Below are 27,519 nucleotides of genomic sequence, written 5' to 3'. Positions count from 1 at the left end.
GTCAGCAATGAGTAGAAGAATGACCTGAACATTACATGATGGACTTGCGTTTTACTTTTTGAAACATTACCTGAAATATCTGTTACAATAGTTGGAATTGCATTCAGTTGTACACCTGACTAGGTATCCCGTTTTCCCAATCTGTCACTCCATAATGATGGGGGAAGGGAGAATCCTCCATCCCTACGTCTCTGACGTCGGGGCGTGAAAGAGAGGGCAGGCGAGGAGAGGAAGCTGCGATCAACACAGGCAGGGCGTCTGAGCCTAAACAAGGACAAAGTGATCACGGTATCAATGCTCTAACAATGGACTTAGCAGATATGCTTGTCGTCAAATTCTTCTGTTTCGTCTACTTAATAAATTACACCCAGGGTGAGTGAGAGCATTTGTATTTGTTTTGTATCGCGAAGCATTTAGCGGGCTACATTCACGAAGGGAAGTGTAGCCAAGCAAATACAGCGTTCGAGCGAATGGCTAGGCTAAGAAAGCTAACATAGGCCTGGTCGTTGTGAAGATGCCTCTTGTGTCCCTTTTGACACAAACTCCAAACCTATATAGTTGTCAAAAAAATAGATTATGTTAAGCTTGGCGAAAGCTAGTTTTCTTTAAAACTAGACTTTACTATTTATATGGATGGTTACGATAAGACTACTAGCTTGCGGGGGTGCCATTGTTATGAGAATTCAGGTGGAATCTGTTGTCTTGGCACGAACGAGCAAAGCGATTTGGGCAATCTGATTTAGCTTGCAATATTTGCAGTGCTGTCGGTCGGTATTTTTTTTTTTTTTGCACCACGTCAATAATACATTTTGCAATGATGGGCTGTCCCACTTTCTATCAACATTAGCTAGCATGGTAGCTAGTTAGCCAGCTAATTTAGCATCGTTTTTTTTTAGCAACAACAGTTAGCTAACTAGGGATCTTGCTAGGTAATTAGCTAACTATGCCTGTTGACAACTTTATTTATTTTTTGTACATGTTTGACCCAAAGCCAATGGCTCCCTAGTAAGAACATATTCGATCTTTGTTAGCTAGCTATTAGCTTTCCAATGGCAGTAGCTAGCGCCAATATATTATGTTGTAGCTATTCGATGAATACAGTAGTAATGGCTGGAATGGATTATTTGGAACGGAGTCAAAGATGCTTTCAATATCTGTCGTGTTTTATAGTGTTCCATTCCGGCCTTTACAATGAGCCCGTTTTATAACTCCTCCCACCAGCCCACACTGGTAGAACGATACAATAGTATTCGTGTGAATACAGCTATTTCCTTGTTTTCCATGAACAGCATTCTGATCGCGTAATCGATCGAGGCAACGCACTTTATGTTTTCAATGCGATGTTCTTGTTGACATGATGCTAATCACACACATAATTGATTGTACAGCTTTGAATGTGTTTCATGGTTCACTTAATAGTATATGGTCCAACTACTGTGGAAAAAAATGAGCAGAAGATCAGATGTCAAATGAATGAGAACTACGGCTGGTATCTAACAAACAGCATCCAGATTGGTGGTAGTTGGACAAATACAATCTGAAACGACTCAATAGGAAATAGCCTAAATCTCTTAAAGCTATTACAACTACAATGAAACATTTTAATGGTCAGCGTTTAATATTTTATCAGGCAAATGTAGAGAGCAGAAAATAGAAGAGTATGCCCAGGCTTGTAGCTATATAGCAGTGGAGTCTCCGGAGGGGAGGACAGCTATTAATAACGTCTGGAACGGAGTAACTGGAATGGCATTAAACACATGGAAACGATTTGTTTGATGTATTTGATACCATTACGCTCAAGTCATTACCACAAGCCCGTCCTCCCCAATTTAGGTGTCATCGACCTCCTATCCTATGTAGTATTTGGCCTACTACCTACCTTAATGACATCACGAGCTCTAAAATGAAAAGCCTACGACAGTAGCTGGGAGCGGGCACAGGAATAAACACCTGCTCCTGTTAGTGATGGCAGACTTGGGTTCAAACACTATTCAAATACTTTTCAGCCTTTGCTCTATCCTGCCTGAGGTGCTAGATGGGTTGGGGTTTGCACTTTTGGCACTATTCTATTGGTCCATTAAGCCAGGCAATCTCAATCGAGCACAGATAAAGTATTTGGAATGATTTTAAATAGTGTTTGAGCCCAGGTCTGAGTGATACTAATTCAGTTATAATCCATGTTAAAGCCTTTTATGATGACATCCAGTTGATTTATTTATAGGGTTCAGACTGAGATTGCAATAATCGCCTGGCCTTTTACGGACGTAGACATAGAAATAGGCCCAGATTCTAATTCCGTAATAGATTCACTTTATTTGTTATCATTTAAGGACAGGCACCACAACCAAAATAGATTGTTTTTGTCAGTTACAGGTGTACTCAGCAGCACCACCTTGTTAATAAATCTTTGGGAGAACCGTGGATGTAGACTAGGCTGTACTCTCAATGAACTACCACTCCTTTGCAACAATGTGACGACACTTGCCGTCTTTGATAGGGGGGAGGGGGGGGGGGCAGGCATTATGGTGGCCTCCACAAATCAGGAATCCTATGTAATTCCAAACAGAATGTGCCTTTTGTTCTGAATGAGTAGAGTATTGTGTTTCCAGGCTTGGCTAGAATAATGTAGGATCATGGATGTTATGAGGGCTAGTGTGCTGTCACATTTTCAGTCTTTTTCAAGTTAGATGCTACTATCTTTATATGGCTTGTTGATTATAGCTAGGCATCGAAGAAGATAACGAATTGTAGTTTAATATTCAGCTTACAGCCTGTGGTTTGAAGAGGTGTCCTGTGTGGTGGTGTTGTTCTAGTGGGTCTTAGTTCCTCTGTGTTATCATCTCTCCAGGTTATCATTATGGGAACCCCCTGAACAAGTATGTGCGTCACTACGAGGGTCTGTCCTATAACACCTATGAGTTACAGGACAAGCACCTGAGAGCCAAGAGGGCCCTCCTCCACCAAGACACATTTCTCCATCTAGACTTCCACGCACACGGAAGGTTAGTGTCCCAGACTTTTTCACTGTGCTTGTATGTCTGTGTGTCTTGTTTTTGTGATGTAGTTCATTTTGTTAAGTCTAAATGAAGTATATGGAGTGAACCTCATCTTCAAGATGAGTCTTGTTCCTAAATAACTGAACTGTGATGTTCCTCAAAAACATAGGCATTATTGTTGTTTAAAAAAAATAGTTGTTTAGCCTTGTTTTCATCTTTAATTATTTTCATAGAACATAGCCTAAATTATGAATATCCTGTACCTTCTAAACAAGCCTTGCCTGGCTTTGTGGGAGAGCGAAGTGCTATGTTCTCTCCCAGCGCTGTGCCCAGTCGAGACCCAGCCGAGACCATCTGGCGGTTAGTCTGACCTGGGTTCAAATACTATTTAAAATCATTTCAAATACTTTATCTGTGCTTGATTGAGCTTGCCTGGCTTAATTGCTCATTAGAGTTGGCCCCAAATGGTAAACCCGGCTTATCTAGCACTCCTAGGAGGCCAGAGCAAACACTCAAAGTATTTTAAAAAAAACTTCAAATACTATTTGAACTCAGATCTGTTGCTAGCTTGGCAGGGAGGGGACTAAGGCCTCTCATTCTGCCAGTGGCAAAGCCTGGTGCTCCCATTGCTCCTAGCCTCAGATGCTACTGCTTAACAGAGATGGAAGCTGTGGAAACAAATAAATACAAAAGAAGGAGAGGAGGATGTCTGCAGCTGTTCTGAAAAGCAGGAGTCCTGGCTTGGAATTAATTTAGCCTGATACCAAGGGCCCAGTTTCACAAAACCATCTTAAGGCTTAGTTCATCGTTAGAACCTTCGTAGGAGCGTCGTTAAATCTCAGAGCGGTGTCCCAAAACCATTGTTATTAATGTTGAAAACGCTGGTAATCTAACGCCTGCCTCGGACCACCCGTAGAACAGCTAAGTGTGTCGTTAGATGCTTTTTTTTTGTTGCCCTCCATCGTCACTATATACACACAGATTTCTGCTAAACATAGAATCACATGGTTTAGCCATCTCCCTCTGTGACCGCAGATAACTTCAGAACAGAGTTGACTACAAATACAAAGTTGCCAATGTCTTTCTAATTGATACAAACAGGTGACATATAGAAAGGGGCTTCAAATGAAATCTCCAAATTAGAGGTCGACCGATTAGGATTTTTAAATGCCGATACCGATTATTGGAGGACCAAAAAGCCCGATACCGATTATTCGGACGATACATTTATTTATTTTTTTTAAATAAAAAAACATTTGTAATAATGACAATTACAACAATACTGAATTAACACTTATTTTAACTTAATATAAAACATCAATAAAATCTATTTAGCCTCAAATAAATAATGAAACATGTTCAATTTGGTTTAAATAATGCAAAAACAAAGCGTTGGAGAAGAAAGTAATATGTGCCATGTAAAAAAATAGTTTTTTAGGTTGTAGTTAATATAGTATTTGTAGGACTATTTCTCTATACCATTTGTATTTCATTAACCTTTGACTATTGGATGTTCTTATAGGCACTATAGTATTGCCAGTGTAAAAGTATAGCTTCCGTCCCCCTCCTCGCCCCTACCTGGGCTCGAACCAGGAACACATCGACAACAGCCACACTCGAAGCATCGTTACCCATCGCTCCACAAAAGCTGCGGCCCTTGCAGCCCAAGGGGATTAACCACTCCAAATCTAAAAGCGAGTGAAGTTTGAAACAGTATTAACGCACACCCAGCTAACTAGCTAGCCATTTCACATTGGTTACACCAGCCATTAGGCTGATAGGCTTGAAGTCATAAACAGCGCTGTGCTTGCAAAGAGCTGCTGGCAAAACGCACGAAAGTGCTGTTTGAATGAATGATTACGGGCCTGCTGCTGCTCAGTCAGACTGCTCTATCAAATCAGACTTAATTATAACATAATAACACACAGAAATACGAGCCTTTGGTCATTTATATGATCGAATCCGGAAACTATCATTTCGAAAACAAAACGTTTATTATTTCAGTGAAATACGGAACCGTTCGGTATTTTATCTAACGGGTGGCATCCCTAAGTCTAAATATTCTTGTTACATTGCACAACCTTCAATGTATGTCATAAGTATGTAAAATTCTGGCAAATTCGTTCGCAATGAGCCAGGCAGCCCAAACTGTTGCATATACCCTGACTCTGCGTGCAATGAACGCAAGAGAAGTGACACAATTTCACCTGGTTATTATTGCCTGCTAAACTGGATTAGTAGTTATAACTAGTGATTATGATTGACTGTTTTTTATAAGATAAGTTTAATGCCAGCTAGCAATTTACCTTGGCTTCTACTGCATTCGCGTAACAGGCAGGCTACTCGTGGAGTGCAATGGTTAGAGCGTTGGACTAGTTAACTGTGCGGTTGCAAGAAGGCTGCTACCATCATTCCGGGTTAGCGTTTTGCAAAGCATAAACCCGGGAAATACGTTGATTCACACCAAAAGCTGGGCCTCCACAGATCATGAGAAGGTCTTATTTGTCTGGCTGTGATCTACCGTTATTGATCACCAGCCCTGAGAGACAAAATGTAAACAAGGTAAGCTTTGGTTTGGTCTGTGTTTGAGCTATAGCTACATGGGAGAGTATTAAATGAATCCTTAGGTTGGTAGGAACAAATCTAGCCTATTATCTGATGTTTGACTTAAGGGCCACATCGAAAGTCCACCGAGTGACTATCTTTGCGCATCAAAAATATGATTTTGCCTGCTTGCATCCGTATCCCCTGTAGGTCCTCCCGACACCATCACAATTTTTGAGAGAGGTTGACGTTGTAGAAATGTAGTTTTTATCGTGAAAAATAACTTTAAGGCACAATTTTAGTGTGCAAAAACAGTGTAATTAACACATTCGGGCACTTTGGAGAGGCTGAAAGGACACTCTAATGTACCCTGGATATCTCATAAAACCACCACTATGCTTGCGTGACGTTGATATGGTAGAAATGGTGTTTTTAGACTGAGCAAATAGCATTTAGGGATTCCAAATATGTAATAGCATTGGAATGATCGAATTTACAGACTTAGTGCACTTTGGAGACGTTTAGGGACACTTGAAAACGTCCCCGTGACCACACCTGACACCACTTACTGAAACATCTGCCCATTTCTAGTTGTTAGTTCTATCGATCCCATTTTTTCTGTTGTTGATATTGTTCACATGTTGTGGAGGCCATCTGTGTTTCCAGCTCTTGTCATCAATAATTCACTTATAGCTTTTCAATGAAAGATGGTTATTTTGTGTGTGCTTGATCTTGTGTATTTTGAACTATGTCGCTCCTATCTATATTCTGATCATTTCTTCATAATCTCTCAGATGTCTTCTTTCCAGATATCCAAGTTTCTGCATGTCAGAAACATGTAATTACACATGAATAGCAGTTACTTTTGGTTACGTCTACATTTTGCCATTACATTTAAGAGGTTAAAGTAGGATATTTAAGCCTTGAGACAATTGAGACATGGATTGTGTATGTGTGCCATTCAGAGGGTGAATGGGCAAGATCAAATATTTAAGTGCCTTTTAAACGGGGTATGGTGGTAGGTGCCAGGCGCACCGGTTTGAGGGTGTCATGAACTGAAACTCTGCTGGGTTTTTCACACTCAACAGTTTCCCGTGTGTATCAAGAATGGTCCACCATCTAAAGGACATTCAGCCAACTTGACACAACTGTGGGAAGCATTGGAGTCAACATGGGCCAGCATCCCTGTGGAACGCTTTTGACACCTTGTAGAGTCCACATGGGCCAGCATCCCTGTGGAATGCTTTCGACACCTTGTGGAGTCCACATGGGTCAGCATCCCTGTGGAATGCTTTCGACACCTTGTAGAGTCCACATGGGTCAGCATCCCTGTGGAATGCTTTCGACACCTTGTAGAGTCCACATGGGTCAGCATCCCTGTGGAATGCTTTCGACACCTTGTAGAGTCCATGCCCTGACTAATTAGGGCTGTTCAGAGGGTAAAGGGGGAGGAACTCAATATTAGGACGGTGTTCATAATGTTTTGTACACTCATTGTAAGTGTGTGTGTTTTTGTATGTGTATATATATATGTGTGTGTGTGCATTTTTATATATATATATATATATATATATGCACACACACATATATATATACACATACAAAAACACACACACTTACAATGAGTATATATATATATTATATTATTATATTATATATATATATATATATATATATATAGTACCAGTCAAAAGTTTGTACACACCTACTCATTCAAGGGTTTTTCTTTATTTTTACTGTAGAATAATAGTGAAGACAACAACTATGAAATAACACACATGGAATCATGTAATAACCCAAAAGTGTTAAACAAATCAAAATAGATTTTAGATTCTTCAAAGTAGCCACCCTTTGCCTCAATGACAGCTTTGCACACTCTTGGCATTCTCCCAACCAGCTTCACCTGGAATGCTTTTCCAACAGTCTTGAAGGAGTTCCCACATATGCTGAGCACTCGTTGGCTGCTTTTCCTTCACTCTGCTGTCCAACTCATCCCAAACCATCTCAATTGGGTTGAGGTTGGGTGATTGTTGAGGCCAGGTCATTTAATGCAGCAATTCATCACTCTGCTTGGTCAAATAGCCCTTACACATCCTGGAGGTGCGTTGGGTCATTGTCCTGTTGAAAAACAAATGATGAGATGGCGTATTACTGCAGAATGCTGTGGGAGCCATGCTGGTGAAGTGTGTCTTGAATTTTAAATAAATCACTGACAGTGTCATCAGCAAAGCACCATCACACCACCACCTCCATGCTTCACAGTGGGAACCACACATGTGGAGATCATCCCTTCACCTACTCTGCGTCTGACAAAGACTCGGCAGTTGGAACCAAAAACTTCAAATTTGGACTCATCAGATCAAAGGACAGATTTTCACCAGTCTAATGTCCATTGCTCGTGTTTCTTGGTCCAAGCAAGTATCTTCTTCTTATTAGTGTCCTTTTAGTAGTGGTTTCTTTGTAGCAATTCAACCAAGAAGACGTATCTCAAAGACACACCAACATGCACAGGTTGGAGCAGGGGGTGCCACACTGGGCGCCCGGTTGGAGCAGGGGGGATCCCGAGGACGAGTTGTTGATGTCTCTTTCCCTGACGTTGAAAAACATCACCACGGCATGATGCTGCCATCACCATGCTTCACCGCAGGGTTTGGTGCCAGGTTTCCTCCAGATGGGACTCTTTGGTATTCAGGCTATATAGACCTCCTTGTAGTTTTATTTTGGGAGAAGTCCCTGATTGGCCAACTCAATGTATTTTCTTTCACTGTTCTAGTGTTTGAGGAGCCATACAGAAAGTAATGAATTAAGTTCTTCAATTATTTACAATGTTACTTTTTTTTGTGTGTTCCCACCCCAAAACATAATTTAAAAAATGCAGTAAAGCCACACTGTTTTTAAGATGACCTCATTTCTCTGTTGGTGCTGGAATGTTTACTGCTCTTTCACCGTCTTTCAGGAGAGAAAAAAAGAAATGCAAAAAAAAAGTAGAATAAATGTTTTTATTTTCAGCTGAGCCAATGTCCTTGTCTTTTATCTCCGCGTCTCGCTTTCATTTGCATTTTATTTTCTCCCGAGTCCTGAAAAATAAAGGCCTAGTTCCTTCCATCCAGAGTTTCTTATATTTGTATTTATTATTTAATTTATGTAATCGGGTTGGCCTATGTTATTGAGAACACAAACACTTTATTTTAATTTTATTTTTTTACAATAACAACCTGAGCCATAGTATTGCAATGTTCAGACCATAGAAATATATTCTATAGAACAGACATTATATTCTCAATATACTGGGGTTTGAGACAAGAGACCGTTATCATCACAGGTAATTGAAACGTAGCTGAAACGTTGTGGTGTACTCAGAATGGTAAACAAGACATTATGAAAGACCGATGTTTCAGAACGTGTCTTCCAAACTTTGCTCGTTTGTTCAGATCCGTCTCTACACAAGCACGAAACAGCTCATGTCTTAGTGCTACTAGGCCTGTGCCTTTTCTTTGGCTCCGTTTATGGACATATTGTGGACCCCAGGAAGAGTAGCTGCTGCAACAGCTATAGCATGTAACTAAACATATTTGTATGTGTCTATATATATCTATATACACACACATCAGGTGGTTGTTTAATCAACAAGTCAATGTGTTTGTATCTGACCCTACTCAGATAAACCATACAGAAATGTGGCATGAATAGCTTGGTACTTAACCTCTGTTTCTTGTCTGTCAGACATTTTAACCTGAGGATGAAGAGAGACACCAGTCTGTTTGCTGAGGACCTGAAGGTAGACATGGGAGGACAGGAGGTGAACTATGACACCTCTCATATCTACACTGGAGAAATATATGGTGAGGACTGATGTTACTACAGTTCATTCAGAGAGCATTCACACCCCTTGAATTTTTCCACATTTTCTTGTGTTATATTAAGCTGTGTCACTGGTCTAAACACAATACGCCTTAACTTCTTTGGGATAGGGGGCAGCATTTTCATGCCCGGAGTGAACTGGCTCCTACTCAGTCCCAGATGCTAATATATATGCATATTATTAGTAGTATTGGATAGGAAACACTCTGAAGTTTCTAAAACTGTTTGAATGATGTCTGTGAGTATAACAGAACTCATATGGCAGGCAAAACCTGAGAACAAATCCAAACAGTTTTTGAACCCCTATCGAATTCACAGTGGGATAAGGGTTATTTTGCACTTCCTAAGGCGTCCACTATAATTGTCAACCGTCTTTAGAACGTTGTTTCAAGCTTCTCGTGTGAAGGGGGGCCGGATGGGAGCTGTTTGACTAAGGGGTCTAGATTAGGCCAGCAGCCTCGTTCTCAGTCACGCACATTTCTTATTTTACCTTTATTTAGTCAGTTAAGAACAAATTCTTATTTTCAATTACGGCCTAGGAACAGTGGGTTAACTGCCTGTTCAGGGGCAGAACGACAGATTTGTACCTTGTCAGCTCGGGGATTTGAACTTGCAACCTTCCCGTTACTAGTCCAACGCTCTAACCACTAGGGTACCCTGCCGCTCCCAAATGAGATACATGAGGTATCTCTCGTTCTATTGCTTTTCTACAGACAATGGAATTCTCCGGTTGGAGCATTATTAAACATTTATGATAAAAACATCCTAAAGATTGATTCTATACTTAGTTTGACAAGTGTAATATAACTTTTTGAACTTTTCGTGCGACTGGAACAGAACACGCTTTTGGATTTGTTTACCAAACGCCCTAACAAAAGAAGCTATTTGGACATAAATGATGGACATTATCGAACAAAACAAGCATTTATTGTGGAACTGCGATTCCTGGGAGTGCATCAAAGGTAAGTGAATATTTATAATGCTATTTATGACTAATGTTGACTGCGGAACATGGCGGATATTTCTTTTGACTGGTTTGGGCTCTGAGTGCCGTACTCAGATTATGCTTTTTCCGTAAAGTTTTTGGGAAATCTGACACAGCGGTTGCATTAAGGAGAAGTGTATCTGAAGTTCCATGCATAACACTTGAATTTTCATCAACATTTATAATGAGTATTTCTGTGAATTCATGTGGCTCTCTGCAATATCACTGCATGTTTTGGAACTACTGAACATAACACGCAAATGTAAAATAAGATTTTTGGATATAAATATGAACTTTACCGAACAAAAAATACATGTATTGTGTAACATGAAGTCCTATGAGTGTCATCTGATGAAGATCATCAAAGGTTAGTGATTAATTTTATCTCTATTTGTGCTTTTTGTGACTCCTCTCTTTGGCTGGAAAAATGGCTGGGTTTTTCTGTGAGTTGGTGGTGACCTAACAATCGTTTGTGGAGCTTTCGCTGTAAAGCATTTTTGAAATCAGACACTGGCTGGATTAACGAGAATTTTATCTTTAAAATGGTGCCTAATACTTGTATGTTTGAGAAATTTGATTTATGAGATTTCTGTTGATTTGTATTTGGCGCCCTGCAATTTCATTGGCTCTTGGCGAGGGGTTCCGCCAGGTGAGCGGGGTTCACATACAATTATATCTGTAAGTTTGCTAAGTCGAGCAGTGAATTTCAAACACCGATTCAACCACAAAAATGAGGGAGGTTTTCCCAATGCCTCGCAAAGGACACCAATTTGTAGATCTGTAAACATTTTAGAAGCAGACATTGAATTTCCCTTTGAGCATGGTGAAGTTAATAATTACACTTTGAATGGTATATCAATACACCCAGTTACTACAAAGATGCAGGCATCCTTCCTAACACAGTTGCTGGAGAAGAAGGAAACCGCTCAGGGATTTCACCACAAGGTCGATGGTGAGATTAGATTTGAATGGCTGTGATAGAACTGAGGATGGATCAACAACATTGTAGTTACTCCACAATACTAACCTAATTGACAGAGTGAAAAGGAGGCCTATGCGGAATAAAAATATTCCAAAACATGCATCCTTTTTGCAATAAGGCACTAAAGTAATACTGCAAAAAATATTGGCAAAGTAATTCACTTTTTGTCCTGAATACAAAGTGTTATATTTGGGGCAAATACAATACAACACATGACATATTTTCAAGCATAGTGGTGGCTGCATCATGTTATGGGTATGCTTGTATTTTTTTTTTACTTTTTAAAATGGAAAACCTAGTCCAGTTTCCACAATAATTCACCTTTCAGCGGGGCAATAACCTACACTGGAGTTGCTTACCAAGAAGACAGTGAATGTTCCTGAGTGACTGAGCTAGAGTTTAGACTTAAATCTGCTTAAAAATCTATGGAAAGACTTGAAAATGGCTGTCTAGCAATGATCAACAAACAAATTGACAGAGCTTGAAGAATTTTGCAAAGAATATTATACAATCCAGGTGTGCAAAGCTCTTAGATTACTTACCCAGAAAGACTCATAGCTGTAATCACTGCCAAAGGAGATTCTAACATGTATTGACTAGCATATGTCCCTCCCTATTTCTGAATACTTATGGAACGGTATTTATGGGGGTCATAAACCTCCCCATCAGGCCAACTTCATGACACTATGCTTCAGGGGGAGGGGCAGGTAGCCTACACATACACAGATTTCCTGCTGCAGGCAGACACTGGAAGAAGTTTCTGAGTGACAGAGTGAGGGCTTTGCATAGGTGCTTTGTTGCATTTTCTGTTGGACTGAGGGGGAAAAAATACCTGGAATGTAAAATAACATTAATAACCAGTTCCCATGCTTTTAAAATAATGGTTCTGTTCCGGAACAGTATAGATCACTTTCATTCCTGGTTCTGATTCTGTTCCGCAAATGTTTATTTTCCGGTTTCCTGCTTTCTCATCCCCTCTCTCTCTCCATAGGTGAGAAAGGTACCCTGAGCCATGGGTCTGTGGTGGATGGGAAGTTTGAGGGCTTCATCCAGACGTACCAGGGGACGTTCTACGTAGAGCCAGCTGAGCGATACCTGAAGGACCGGGACGTTCCCTTCCATTCAGTTATCTACCACGAGGACGACATCAGTAAGTACTGTAGTATGTGTGTGTACTGGAGTATACAGCTCCTTTCACTATTAAAAACACAAACACGCTTTGATGTACCCTCTTGTCATCTTTTAATTGTGTGAGAGTGTTTGTTCGTTTTCCATTTGGAGGATAGAGACAGGCTCAGGGCTGGCCCCTTTCATTCTCTTAGGCACGACAGCAGCATCTCAGTTTGTTTTATTGAGCTGTGGTACCTAAGAGAATGATGTGCCTTATGTTTCCTGATATATTAAGGTACAAGTCCTCATATAGTCATCTGTAGTGTAGACTAATCATTCAACTACAAGACCCTGCTAGGTAAAGTCCCCCCTTATCTCAGCTCGCTGGTCACCATAGCATCACCCACCTGTAGCACGCGCTCCAGCAGGTATATCTCTCTGGTCACCCCCAAAACCAATTCTTTCTTTGGCCGCCTCTCCTTCCAGTTCTCTGCTGCCAATGACTGGAACGAACTACAAAAATCTCTGAAACTGGAAACACTTATCTCCCTCACTAGCTTTAAGCACCAACTGTCAGAGCAGCTCACAGATTACTGCACCTGTACATAGCCCACCTATAATTGTAGCCCAAACAACTACCTCTTTCCCTACTGTATTTATTTGATTTATTTATTTATTTTGCTCCTTTGCACCCCATTATTTTTATTTCTACTTTGCACATTCTTCCACTGCAAATCTACCATTCCAGTGTTTTACTTGCTATATTGTATTTACTTTGCCACCATGGCCTTTTTTTGCCTTTTCCTCCCTTATCTCGCCTCATTTGCTCACATCGTATATAGACTTGTTTATACTGTATTATTGACTGTATGTTTGTTTTACTCCATGTGTAACTCTGTGTCGTTGTATGTGTCGAACTGCTTTGCTTTATCTTGGCCAGGTCGCAATTGTAAATGAGAACTTGTTCTCAACTTGTCTACCTGGTTAAATAAAGGTGAAAAGAAAACTGCTAGGACACTTGTGAAGCGTACTGGAGCAGAGGGTGTGAACTGAGAGTAGCTTTCTGGTGACTATGGAGTCGCTCTCTGGTGGCTATGGAGTCGCTCTCTGGTGGCTATGGAGTCGCTCTCTGGTGGCTATGGAGTCGCTCTCTGGTGGCTATGGAGTCGCTCTCTGGTGGCTATGGAGTCGCTCTCTGGTGACTATGGAGTCGCTCTCTGGTGACTATGGAGTCGCTCTCTGGTGACTATGGAGTCGCTCTCTGGTGACTATGGAGTCGCTCTCTGGTGACTATGGAGTCGCAATAGAGTAGCTCTCTGGTGGCTATAGAGTAGCTCTCTGGTGGCTATGGAGTAGCTCTCTGGTGGCTATGGAGTAGCTCTCTGGTGGCTATGGAGTAGCTCTCTGGTGGCTATGGAGTAGCTCTCTGGTGGCTATGGAGTAGCTCTCTGGTGGCTATGGAGTAGCTCTCTGGTGACTATGGAGTAGCTCTCTGGTTACATCCAAGAGTAGCTGAAGAGGATGAAGTGGCAAGTCGTGAAGGTGACAAATGTTACTTCAGGTAATGTAAACGTGTGTGTTTCTCTCCCTTTAGATTACCCCCACAAGTATGGTCCAGAGGGGGGCTGTGCCGACCACTCTGTGTTTGAGAGGATGAAGAAATACCAGGCCACCGCCATGGAGGAGCCAAACACGGTGAGTTAACAGACTGGGGGGGGGGGGTCTGAAATGGCACCCATAATTTCCTATATAGGGCACTACTTTGGACCAGGGCTCTGTGGCACTACTGTATATACATTGAGTGTACCAAACATTAGGAACACCTGCTCTTTCTCTGACAGACTGACCAGGTGATGTCACCTGTTAAATCCACTTCAATCAGTGTAGATGAACGGGAGGAGACGGGTTAAAGAAGGATTTTTAAGCCTTGAAACAACTGAGACAATTTATTTGACCTTTTATTTAACTAGTCAAGTCAGTTAAGAACAAATACTTATTTTCAATGACGGCCTAGGAACAGTGGGTTAACTGCCTTGTTCAGGGGCAGAAAGACAGATTTTTACCTTGTCAGCTCAGGGATTTGATCTTGCAACCTTCCGGTTACTAGTCCAATGATCTAACCACAAGGCCACCTGCCGCCCAGGGGATGCTCTACGTAGAGCCCGCTGAGCGATACATGGATTGTGTATGTGTGCTGTTCAGAGGGTGAATGGGCAAGACAAATCATTTATGTGCCTTTGAACAGGATATGGTAGTAAGTACCAGGCACACCGGTTTGAGTGTGTCAAGAACTGCAACGCTGCTGGGTTTTTCGCACTCAACAGTTTCCCCTTTGTGTATCAAGAATGGTCCCCCACCCAAAGGACATCCAGCCAACCTGACACAACTGTGTAACTGGGTGAAGCATTGGAGTCAAAATGGGCCAGCATCCCTGCGGAATGCTTTTAACACCTTGTAGTCCATGCCCCGACGAATTGAGGCTGTTCTGAGGACAAAAGAGGAGTTGCAACTCAATATTAGGAAGGTGTTTGGTATACTCTGTGTATGTAACTGTGTGATGATACTCCATGTAAGTATCTTTTAGCTCAGTGGATACTACATCTTGCGTCAGATATTGGACTCGACATCTCATCAGTGAATGTATAATACTATGAAACTAGAAGATTAGGGATTTCTTATCCTCATGGGGAGCTGATGGTACAGTCTACAATAATACAGGCTTTAATACTGCCCCCTCCCCCCGCTCTACCCCTCTTCCTCTCCTCCTCCTCCCAGAAGCTCCATGCAGAGGAGGCGTCCAGTGACCCGGTGTTGCTGAGGAAGAGGAGGACGGCTCAGATAGAGAAGAACACCTGCCAACTCTTCATCCAGACAGACCACCTCTTCTTCAAGTACTACAAGACCAGGGAGGCTGTCATCGCACAGGTACTGGATGACACGCACGCACGCACACAGTATTCCTCAATAGCACCAAGTGTATTGTTTGTGTGATACCGTGTTCTTTGGGGATGGGGAAACATGTCAACAATGTTTTTAGAACTGTGTGTCAAGATTCCATTCCAGAATAATGACGTGAATTCTGATGCATCTTGTTGTTGTTGTTGTTCCAGATCTCTAGTCACATCAAGGCTATTGATGCCATCTACCAGGGAACAGACTTCATGGGTATCCGGAACATCAGCTTTATGGTCAAGAGGATACGGGTGAGACCCTAGACAGTTGTTTCACCTGGCAACGTTCAGTCAGTCAATCAATCAGTCACCACCGGTTCCCACTTCCTGTTGTAATTCTGGTTGTCTGTAGTGATGTCACTTCCTGTTACCGCATCCTGTTTGTCTGTCATGATGCCACTTCCAGTCACCACTTCCTGTTGTACTTTCTATTGTCTGGTGTGACATCACTTCCTGTTTCCACTTCCTGTTAAATGTCTAACATGTGGCCACTTCCTGCTCCAGATCAACACTACTACAGATGAGAGGGACCGGTCCAACCCTTTCCGCTTCGCTAACATCGGCGTGGAGAAGTTCCTGGAGCTGAACTCTGAGCAGAACCACGACGACTACTGTCTGGCCTACGTCTTCACTGACAGGGACTTTGATGATGGTGTGCTGGGTCTGGCCTGGGTTGGAGCTCCTGCAGGTACTGACACACAATTACTGGTCCTGTCTGGCTCATTTGCGAAGACCATGGCGCTCCAAAAGTATTTGTGATGCATTATGGGTCTTGAAGGGATGGACCGTCCTTCACTAATACCTGTGTGTCCACAGGGAGTTCTGGAGAGATGGACTGACCCTCACTAATACCTGTCTGTGTGTCCACAGGGAGTTCTGGAGAGATGGACCATCTCCCACTAATACCTGTCTGTCCACAGGGAGTTCTGGAGAGATGGACCATCTCCCACTAATACCTGTCTGTCCACAGGGAGTTCTGGAGAGATGGACTGACCCTGACTAATACCTGTCTGTCCACAGGGAGTTCTGGAGGTATCTGTGAGAAGAGTAAGCTGTACTCTGACGGGAAGAAGAAGTCCCTGAATACCGGCATCATCACTGTTCAGAACTACGCCTCCCACGTCCCTCCGAAGGTCTCACACATCACCTTTGCCCACGAGGTGGGACACAACTTTGGCTCGCCGGTGAGTTAGATAATCTAGCCTGCTGATGGTAATCTAGCCTGCTCTCTCACTCTCACACACACACACACACACACACATACACACACACTCTCTTTCTCTCTCTCTCTCTCTCTCTCACTCACTCACTCACTCACTCACTCACTCACTCACTCACTCACTCACACACACACACTCCCCCTCCTCTCTCTCCCCCTCCTCACTCACACACACTCTCCCTCCTTTCCCCCTCTCACTCTCTCACTCACTCACTCACACACACACACACTCTCTCACTCACACACACACTCTCTTCTCTCTCTCTCTCACTCACTCACTCACTCACTCACTCACACTCACTCACTCACACACTCACTCACACACACACACACACACTCTCCCCTCCTCTCTCACACACACACACTCTCCCCTCCTCACTCACACACACACTCTCCCTCCTTTCCCCCTCTCACTCTCTCACTCACTCACTCACACACACACACACACTCTCTCACTCACACACACACTCTCTTTCTCTCTCTCTCTCTCTCTCACTCACTCACTCACTCACACACACACACTCTCCCCTCCTCTCTCTCCCCCTCCTCACTCACACACACACTCTCCCTCCTTTCCCCTCCCCCACTCACTCACTCACTCACTCACTCACACACACACACACACACACACACACACACACATACACTCTCCCCTCCCCCTCTTCCCCCCCTCTCTCTCCCCTCCCCTCTCTTTCCCTCTCTCTCTCCCCCTCCTCTCTCACACACACTCACTCACTCACACTGTCTGTGTGTGTGTGTGTGTGTGTGTTTTGTTTGTAACCGCAGCATGACTCGGGGTCAGAGTGCACCCCAGGGGAGTCGAAGACCCAGGATAAGAAGGAGAAGGGGAACTACATCATGTACGCCCGGGCCACATCAGGAGACAAGCTCAACAACAACAAGTTCTCTGTCTGTAGCGTCAGGAACATCAGCCAGGTCCTGGAGAAGAAGAGGGGAAGCTGCTTTGTCGGTATGTTTCCACTGCTGTCTATGGTGTTTGAAGCTAGTTTGTCGGTATGTTTCCTCTGCTGTCTATGGTGTTTGAAGCTAATTTGTCGGTACGTTTCATCTGCTCTCTATAGTGTTTGAAGCTAGTTTGTCGGTACGTTTCCTCTGCTCTCTATGGTGTTTGACGCTAATTTGTCGGTACGTTTCCTCTGCTGTCTATGGTGTTTGAAGCTAATTTGTTGGTATGTTTCCTCTGCTCTCTATGGTGTTTGAAGCTAGTTTGTCGGTACGTTTCCTCTGCTCTCTATGGTGTTTGAAGCTAGTTTGTCGGTACGTTTCCTCTGCTGTGTTTGTAGAATTCCGTAAAATTTCTTCAAGCAGGATTTTTGGAAAGCCTTGGAATTTTGGGAAAATGTTTGAAATTCTACTCTTCATTAAAGATCATATGTGTTATTATGAATGTCATTTCGTAATGTTTACGTGTCCTTTCTGCCCCCCTCCCCCTACAGAGTCAGGCCAGCCCATCTGTGGTAATGGGTTAGTGGAGCCAGGGGAGGAGTGTGACTGTGGATACAGCGATCAGTGCAGAGACCAGTGTTGCTATGACGCCGACCAGCCTGACAACAGGAAGTGTAAACTAAAACCCAACAAAGTCTGCAGGTAAGATGGCCCAACCGACAGAGTAGCTGTGGTCCAGGAAGTTAACCTGACAGGGTAGCTGTCGTCCAAGTAGTTAACCTGACAGGGTAGCTGTCGTCCAAGTAGTTAACCTGACAGGGTAGCTGTCGTCCAAGTAGTTAACCTGACAGGGTAGCTGTCGTCCAAGTAGTTAACCTGACAGGGTAGCTGTCGTCCACGTAGTTAACCTGACAGGGTAGCTGTCGTCCAAGTAGTTAACCTGACAGGGTAGCTGTCGTCCAAGTAGTTAACCTGACAGGGTAGCTGTCGTCCAAGTAGTTAACCTGACAGGGTAGCTGTCGTCCAGGAAGATAAGGGACTCAAACTGAAGAAATAAGACGCTTCGTTTCTTACAAATGTCATTGTAAATAAATTACTAAAATTGACGTGTGCGGAGGCATATTTCTGTCATTTTGTTGTTTTCTGTCAAATGGTGTGTTTTCCATAATACAAATTGAAGCATTATGTCTTTCCCTCCCCCAGTCCCAGCCAGGGCCCGTGCTGTACTCCTGAGTGCTACTATAAGGGCCGTAATGAGAAGTGTCGTGAGGAGTCTGAGTGTGCTCATCAGGGCATGTGTAACGGGGGTACGGCCCAGTGCCCCACCTCTGAACCCAAGGCCAACTTCACCGCCTGCCACGGAGAAACTCAAGTGTGCCTCAACGGGGTGAGTGGATACCTGGCTACCTGTAGTGTGTAGTTAAATACCTGGCTACCTGTAGTGTGTAGTTAAATACCTGGCTACCTGTAGTGTTTAGTTAAATACCTGGCTACCTGTAGTGTTTAGTTAAATACCTGGCTACCTGTAGTGTGTAGTTAAATACCTGGCTACCTGTAGTGTTTAGTTAAATATCTGGGTACCTGTAGTGTGTAGTTAAATACCTGGCTACCTGTAGTGTTTAGTTAAATACCTGGCTACCTGTAGTGTTTAGTTAAATACCTGGCTACCTGTAGCCTGTAGTTAAATACCTGGCTACCTGTAGCGTGTAGTTAAATACCTGGCTACCTGTAGCGTTTAGTTAAATACCTGGCTACCTGTAGTGTGTAGTTAAATACCTGGGTACCTGTAGTGTTTAGTTAAATACCTGGCTACCCGTAGTGTGTAGTTAAATACCTGGCTACCCGTAGTGTGTAGTTAAATACCTGGCTACCCGTAGTGTGTAGTTAAATACCTGGCTACCTGTAGTTAAATACCTGGCTACCTGTAGTTAAATACCTGGCTACCTGTAGTTAAATACCTGGCTACCTGTAGTTAAATACCTGGCTACCTGTAGTTAAATACCTGGCTACCTGTAGCGTGTAGTTAAATACCTGGCTACCCGTAGTGTTTAATTACATTGAAAATAAGAATTTGTTCTTAACTGACTTGCCTAGTTAAATAAAGGTAAAAAAACATCTGACAGAAAATATCTAAAGACACTGAGAGGCAGCAGACTTTGTGAAAATTAATATTTGTGTCATTCTCAAAACTTTTGGCCACGACTGTACTATTATCCTGCACATTCTTAAAATAAAGTGGTGATCCGAACTTCCCTAAAACAGGGAATTTTTACTTGGATTAAATGTCAGGAATTGTGAAACTGAGTTTAAATGTATTTGGCTAAGGTGTATGTAAACTTCCGACTTAAACTGTATACCGGGATCCTCAACTCAGCCTAGAATCTGCTCTGACCTGCACTGTTTTTATTTCTAATAGAACGGAACGCCTCTCATTTTTACCGTGAATGTTGTTTGCTATGTTTATCTGTGTCTTGTCCAATCAGTCCCCACATATGACTTTTCCTCACATGAAAATAAAAGGGCTGTATTTTCCTACTAGCTCTGACTTTGCTAATTAGTGTTAGAGAATTTCCAGTCATTGGGTGATTTTCTTTACCTATACTGAAGTAGAAAGAAGGATCTATATAAGTTTAAATATTAGACATGTAAAAAACAGAACGTAAGCAGAATCCGTGTGGATGAAGCAACGTAGACCAACAAGACGTGACTGGACATGCACATGGTTTTAATCATACGTAGAGAACACCGGCCTGAACTTGTGAAGATCTTTGGACGGGAACATTAGCTAATCAGTTATAGGCACCATTAGACCTGCAGTAGGAGTGTGCATGTCACAGCACCAATAGAATCTATGCCCCAGTGTCTGAGCCAATAAGGGACTGGAAACCAAGCAAGACGACAAGATTCATACAGTGGATTGACGATATTATGTCAGGGTGAAACTGTATAAAAGCCAAGTACTAAGAATGGAGAGTCAGTTCTTCCATGGAATTGCTCGGCTTTGTTACTCTCTGTAATAAAGTCTATTTGAATTCACAAGCGCCGGTATCTGGGAAATATTTGATTCAATATTTCCACGACATTAGCTACTTTATTGAGAGAAAACATGTACTTACTATAAATGTGACATGTGGTTGTCCCACCTAGCTAAGCTAAATGCATTAAACTGTAAGTCGCTCTGGATAAATTACTAAAATGTCACATGATATCTCATCCCTTCTATTGGCTCCTCCTCCAGGGCTGTTCTGGCTCCATCTGTGAGAAGTATGGTCTGGAGGTCTGTACCTGTGCCAGCGTGGAGGGCAAGGACGAGACTGACGAGCTGTGCCACGTTTGCTGTAGTGAGAAAAGTGAGTCCTGTTACCACGTCCTCGCGGTCGGTCCCCTCCTGACATCACGTCCTCGCGGTCGGTCCCCCCCTGACACCACGTCCTCGCGGTCGGTCCCCTCCCGACACCACGTCCTCGCGGTCGGTCCCCTCCCGACACCACGTCCTCACGGTCCCCTCCTGTTACCACGTCCTCACGGTCGGTCCCCTCCCGACACCACGTCCTCACGGTCGGTCCCCTCCCGACACCACGTCCTCACGGTCCCCTCCTGTTACCACGTCCTCACGGTCGGTCCCCCCCTGACACCACGTCCTCACGGTCGGTCCCCTCCTGTTACCACGTCCTCGCGGTCGGTCCCCTCCCGACACCACGTCCTCACGGTCCCCTCCTGTTACCACGTCCTCACGGTCGGTCCCCTCCCGACACCACGTCCTCACGGTCGGTCCCCTCCCGACACCACGTCCTCACGGTCGGTCCCCTCCCGACACCACGTCCTCGCGGTCGGTCCCCTCCCGTTACCACGTCCTCGCGGTCTGTCCCCTCCCGTTACCACGTCCTCACGGTCCCCTCCTGTTACCACGTCCTCGCGGTCGGTCCCCTCCTGTTACCACGTCCTCACGGTCGGTCCCCTCCTGTTACCACGTCCTCGCGGTCGGTCCCCTCCTGTTACCACGTCCTCGCGGTCGGTCCCCTCCTGACACCACGTCCTCGCTGCCGGTGTTACCACGTCCTCGCGGTCGGTCCCCTCCTGTTACCACGTCCTCGCGGTCGGTCCCCTCCTGTTACCACGTCCTCACGGTCGGTCCCCTCCTGTTACCACGTCCTCACGGTCGGTCCCCTCCTGACACCACGTCCTCGCGGTCGGTCCCCTCCTGACACCACGTCCTCACGGTCGGTCCCCTCCCGACACCACGTCCTCGCGGTCGGTCCCCTCCTAACACCACGCCCTCACGGTCCCCTTCTGACGTTCATGTCGTTTTAGGACTTATATTGGAATTGTATTATGTCCTTTACAGGTTTAGCTACATTCTAGATACTTTCCAAACGTTCCTGGGTGTTTCAGAAATCCCGGTTGGAGGATTCCTGGTTGGAGGATTCCCTCGTGATTTTGGGAATCCTCCAATCAAGGATTTCTGGGGAAAAAGCTGAACATTTTCTTGAATTGTTCAATCTTACTTGCCAGCTTGTATGATCGCTACATTGTAAGACAATTTTTAAAGCTCTTCGAGATTTTTTTTGTAATGAATAGCGTTATAAAATATGACATTATTATTGACTCCTGTGATTCTCTCACGTTGCAGTGAACCCCAACACCTGCAGCAGTACGGGTTCAGAGAAGCTGGCCGGGTTCTTCAATAAGAAAGTCACCACGCTGCCTGCGGGGTCTCCCTGCAACGACTTCAAGGGCTACTGTGACGTGTTCATGAGGTGTCGGCTGGTGGACGCGGACGGCCCTCTGGCCAGACTGAAGAAGGCCATCTTCAACCCTGAGCTCTATGAGAACATTGCAGAGTGGATCGTGGTATGTAGCTTACTGACCAATTCTTCAACCCTGAGCTCTATGAGAACATCTAAAATGATAGTGTTATGTGTCGTTGCTGACTTGACTCACATTGTATTTTAATATCATACCATTTTCACACTACTGCACTGGCCTGGTTCTGTATACACCGTATTGTATAGTAAAGGAGATATCAGCACAAGCACAGTACTGGTCAGGTTGGTGTGAAAAGGGTATTATGGTCAACTGACCATTTTGGTTTTCAACCGATGTAAAGTGGCACACTGGCGTGCCTTGGGAAACTCTCACGTAAACCATGAAACTTATCCTAATCTTGTTTTTATATATATATATATATAAGGGCATTATTTTATATATATATATATATATATATATTAATAAAAATTAATGCACCTTTTTTTTTTACCCCGTTTTCTCCCCAATTTCGTGGTATCCAATTGTTTTAGTAGCTACTATCTTGTCTCATCGCTACAACTCCCGTACGGGCTCGGGAGAGACGAAGGTTGAAAGTCATGCGTCCTCCGATACACAACCCAACCAGCCGCACTGCTTCTTAATAACACAGCGCACATCCAATCCGGAAGCCAGCCGCACCAATGTGTCGGAGGAAACACTGTGCACTTGGCAACCTTGGTTAGCGCGCACTGCACCCGGCCCGCCACAGGAGTCGCTGGTGCGCGATGAGACAAGGATACCGGCCAACCCCTCCCTAACCCGGACGACGCTAGGCCAATTGTGCGTCGCCCCATGGACCTCCCGGTCGCGGCCGGTTACGACAGAGCCTGGGTGCGAACCCAGAGTCTCTGGTGGCACAGCTGGCGCTGCAGTACAGCGCCCTTAACCACTGCTCCACCCGGGAGGCCCTTTATTTAATTTTATGTACACTCAATTATAAATGTGACCTGTGGAATGTGCATGCCATGTTGACGTGGGATCACCGGCTCAGACAAGACATGAAATGTCACACGGTTCTATCTGTGTGACAGTGTTTGTCACAGAAAATAAGTACTTTGCAATATGGATCAAGATGAGATTGGAGGTAATTTAAAACCAAAATAAATTATTTGGAAAAGTTTTTGAGCCGCAGAAATGTTTATCCCATCAGGGTGTGACACAGTTTTTTTTTTTTTTAGTTGGGAACCACTGCAGTAGGTGTCACTATATACCATTAAATGTAATCTGTGTTTTCCATTTTCTAATTCCAGGCTCACTGGTGGGCAGTGTTGTTGATGGGCATCGCTTTGATCATGTTGATGGCTGGCTTCATTAAGATCTGTAGTGTCCACACCCCTTCCAGCAATCCCAAACTGCCTCCCCCCAAACCACTACCGGGTGAGTGTCTGTCTTCACACCCAGCTCTCCCACCCAAACCACTACCAGGTGAGTGTCTGTCTTCACACCCAGCTCTCCCACCCAAACCACTACCAGGTGAGTGTCTGTCTTCACACCCAGCTCTCCCACCCAAACCACTACCAGGTGAGTGTCTGTCTTCACACCCAGCTCTCCCACCCAAACCACTACCAGGTGAGTGTCTGTCGTCACACCCAGCTCTCCCACCCAAACCACTACCAGGTGAGTGTCTGTCGTCACACCCAGCTCTCCCACCCAAACCACTACCAGGTGAGTGTCTGTCGTCACACCCAGCTCTCCCACCCAAACCACTACCAGGTGAGTGTCTGTCGTCACACCCAGCTCTCCCACCCAAACCACTACCAGGTGAGTGTCTGTCTTCACACCCAGCTCTCCCACCCAAACCACTACCAGGTGAGTGTCTGTCGTCACACCCAGCTCTCCCACCCAAACCACTACCAGGTGAGTGTCTGTCGTCACACCCAGCTCTCCCACCCAAACCACTACCAGGTGAGTGTCTGTCGTCACACCCAGCTCTCCCACCCAAACCACTGGAGATACGAGCCGGTCTTCTCAATGGACTTACTTTACTCTACTTAGTCTTGTTTTCCTCTCTGTGGTCGTTTTGTTGGGGTGCGTTACAAACCTTCAGACGATTTGGGAAGTGGAGCAGACGAGCTGTTGATAGGTTGTGAACTAATCCGTCTCCCCCCTCGACACCAGGCACGCTAAAGAGGAGGAGAGCCCAGCAGCACGCACGGGACGCCCGAGACGCCCAGGTGCACCAGTCCCAGTCCCACCATGGAGGTGGAGATCACGGCCAGCACCACCCAGTCTCCGGAGGCCAGCGGCAGCAGCCCTCACGCCAGGCCCAGCCACAGCCCCAGCCTCAGAGGCATCACCGCAGCCAGGGCCAGCCTAGAGAAAACTACCAGATGGGTCAGATGAGACGCTGAGCTGTTGAGACACCGGGGCTCGGGGTGGGACGGCTCGGGGTGGGACCGCTAGGTCCGCTGCTCCTTCCATCGACTGCTCCTTGCCTTGGCTCCTCCACGTGCCTATCTATGTAACTGGTGGGACTGGGATTTGAACCGATTTGTGGGATTTTAATCCGGGTCTCCAGGGTGGGAATCTGACATCCTAACCATTTAGATCAACAGGATTTTCTTAGCTTTTTCTTGATTAGGATCAATGGAATCAAGGGAAAGGGAATCACACTTTAGTTTTTACATGTTTTTTTTAAGGATTTCCTCTTGGTCTAATGGTTAAGGTGTTGGGTTGCCACGTGGGAGGACCTGGGTTCGAATCCCACCAGTTTACACCTAACAGTAGGATAAAACACTTGCGTCAGTCCTTCCAAAGAACAGCCTAAACTGGTTGTTTACCATCCTCATACCCTCCATCTACAAACAAAACAGAGTTGAGAAAGTGAGAATAAACGGACCCCCCCTCCAACAACCACCACTGACTAGAGCTTGCAGCACGGCTGACCTCTTCGGTCTTGTTTTCTGTGGCTCTCTATGTGCAGTGGAATCCACCATCGGTCATTTTGTTTGACCATCCACCATTTTTTTTTCTTGTGGAGTGGATGGAAGTGACCATCCACCATTTTATTTTTTTGTGGAGTGGAAGTGACCATCCACCATTTTGTTTTGTGGAGTGGAGTGGAAGTGACCATCCACCATTTTGTTTTTTTTGTGGAGTGGAAGTGACCATCCACCATTTTGTTTTGTGGAGTGGAAGTGACCATCCACCATTTTGTTTTTTTGTGGAGTGGAAGTGACCATTGGCCATTTCCAATGCAGTAGGTCTTCGGTCTGCCTCTTTTTCCCACCAAATCTTTCTTTCTTTCAATGGAGTGCCAACGAGTGGAGGAATGGAATGGTTTCATCACGTGTAGCTTTACTACCTTTGGTCATGTTTCTTCTTTCGATTTGTAAAGTACCTCCTCTTTGAATGAGAACACCCATGTGATCCGTGGCTCCTGGTTGGTTGAAATGTTTTGTCAGCCATAGTAGCCAGGAAATGAAGTGAAAAACACTCGGAGGAGATTTGCTAAAACACAACATTTCAAACAAAACTGGGAAAAGAGACGAAGCTCTTCTCTTGGTTTCTCCATGTAGAGACTGACTGTCTTCTGCATGTGATTGTACAGATTTCAGTGTAACATAAGTGAAAAAACTAAACTATTTCTTCTACTGTAAATGTACGTATGATTCTTGACTGTGTTTTTGGGTTAGTACTGTACTCTCAGGACAGTAACACAAATGAAGATATCTGGAATAGTAAATGGACAGCATTTCACCAATCAAGTTCTTCTTTTACTGCAGTGATGGAATCACATGGATGGAATTCTCTATGGCGTTGTGTTTAGGGTCCAGTTGCTCTAGGTTCCAAGGGTTGAACAAAAAGGTCACCACCATTTTCCCACTACTTCTCACCTTTGACCTTTTGTGACTTTGAAGATCTCCAAGATCTCTTCATCGGGTAACGACTTGTTCTGATCACGTCATGATGACATGATGTAACGACTTGTTCCGATCGCGTTATGATGACATCATGATTAATGACTTGTTCCGATCGTGTCATGATGACATCACGATGTAACGACTTGTTCTGATGACATCATATGATGTAACGACTTGTTCTGATGACATCATGATGTAACGACTTGTTCTGATGACATCACGATGTAACGACTTGTTCTGATGACATCACGATGTAACGACTTGTTCTGATCACGTCACGATGACATCACGATGTAACGACTTGTTCTGATGACATCACGATGTAACGACTTGTTCTGATCACGTCACGATGACATCACGATGTAACGACTTGTTCTGATCACGTCACGGTGTAACGACTTGTTCTGATCACGTCACGATGTAATGATTCGGGATAGAAGAATCAGGGGAAAGAAAGGAAAGGGAACTTCATTTTTAGTTTTTACACACTTCTTCTTTTTCTTGATATGTTTTGATGCAGAAGAATAGAACAAATAACCACTAACGGAAAGCTGATGATTCTGCCTGTTATATTAGGTCAGTGATGCGTTTTTTTTTTTTTTTTTTTAAAGAGACATTTTATGGAACGCATTCAAAATGGCACCCTATTCACTATTTAGCCCTATGCACCCTGGTCAAAAGTAGTGCACTATATAGGGTTTAGGGTGCCATTTCGGACATACACTTACTTTAGTACGGAGTGCATTAATAGTATCAAATTGCTAGGTTTATGTGAGTGTGGAAAATAAATACAAAAACAATTCCAGAATGGATGAACAAAAAAAAACATTGAGTATAATTGATGTCAAACTGTTCATTTTCAATGTGGGCATGGAGTCATTTTTTTATTTTTTTTATTTTAAATATGACTACGGTTGATTTGACAAAAGGTCTGTACTAAATTGTCTGTTACGTAATTGATCACAACCGATAACTTGCCAATGATAGCTGGTGTTGACTAGTTTGGGTCTGTAGTTCAGACAGCAGGGGGAGGAGTTATTCCAAGATGGTGGCACTTTCAAACTAACACTAACACTATGTATAGAGCTAGAATCTGGATTGAGTGGTCTTCCATCCTGCAACAATGTGTGTGGAGGCCTGGATTGGGTTCGTTAGGCATCAAACGGAAGAAAACGGACTGCAACACGGAAGGGCCTACCTGGATTTGTCAACAAACAAAAAAAATGTTTTGAACACCGTTTTCTGCTGTTTGCCCTAATGAAGACGACCCTGTTGTGTTGCTCCTCTGTGTCCTTT

General features: G+C 44.2%; 1 protein-coding gene across 3 annotated transcripts; it reads left to right on the top strand.

Annotated features, from left to right (window-relative positions):
* Positions 1–28: 28 nt before the first annotated feature.
* Positions 29–25,209, top strand: LOC115144664 (disintegrin and metalloproteinase domain-containing protein 10-like). Of its 3 annotated transcripts, XM_065002950.1 has the most exons (16): positions 29–372; positions 2,849–3,002; positions 9,264–9,382; positions 12,360–12,518; positions 14,073–14,173; positions 15,254–15,403; positions 15,589–15,681; positions 15,934–16,117; positions 16,450–16,613; positions 17,435–17,618; positions 18,106–18,256; positions 18,758–18,941; positions 20,793–20,904; positions 22,185–22,405; positions 23,611–23,737; positions 24,479–25,209. In XM_065002950.1, exons 1-16 carry the CDS (start codon positions 306–308, stop codon positions 24,709–24,711), a joined length of 2,403 nt encoding a protein of 800 aa, XP_064859022.1. In that variant the 5' UTR covers positions 29–305; the 3' UTR covers positions 24,712–25,209. The 3 variants fall into 3 exon arrangements, with proteins under 3 accessions (XP_064859022.1, XP_064859021.1, XP_064859020.1); XM_065002949.1 differs by having other exon boundaries at positions 15,257–15,403; positions 23,611–24,571; XM_065002948.1 differs by having other exon boundaries at positions 23,611–24,571.
* Positions 25,210–27,519: the final 2,310 nt, after the last annotated feature.

This window comes from Oncorhynchus nerka, linkage group LG17, assembly GCF_034236695.1.
Source record: "Oncorhynchus nerka isolate Pitt River linkage group LG17, Oner_Uvic_2.0, whole genome shotgun sequence".
Classification (NCBI taxonomy): Eukaryota; Metazoa; Chordata; class Actinopteri; order Salmoniformes; family Salmonidae; genus Oncorhynchus; species Oncorhynchus nerka.
The sequence above is the reverse complement of the archived record's forward strand: the minus strand, read 5'-3'. Positions and strand labels throughout refer to the sequence as shown.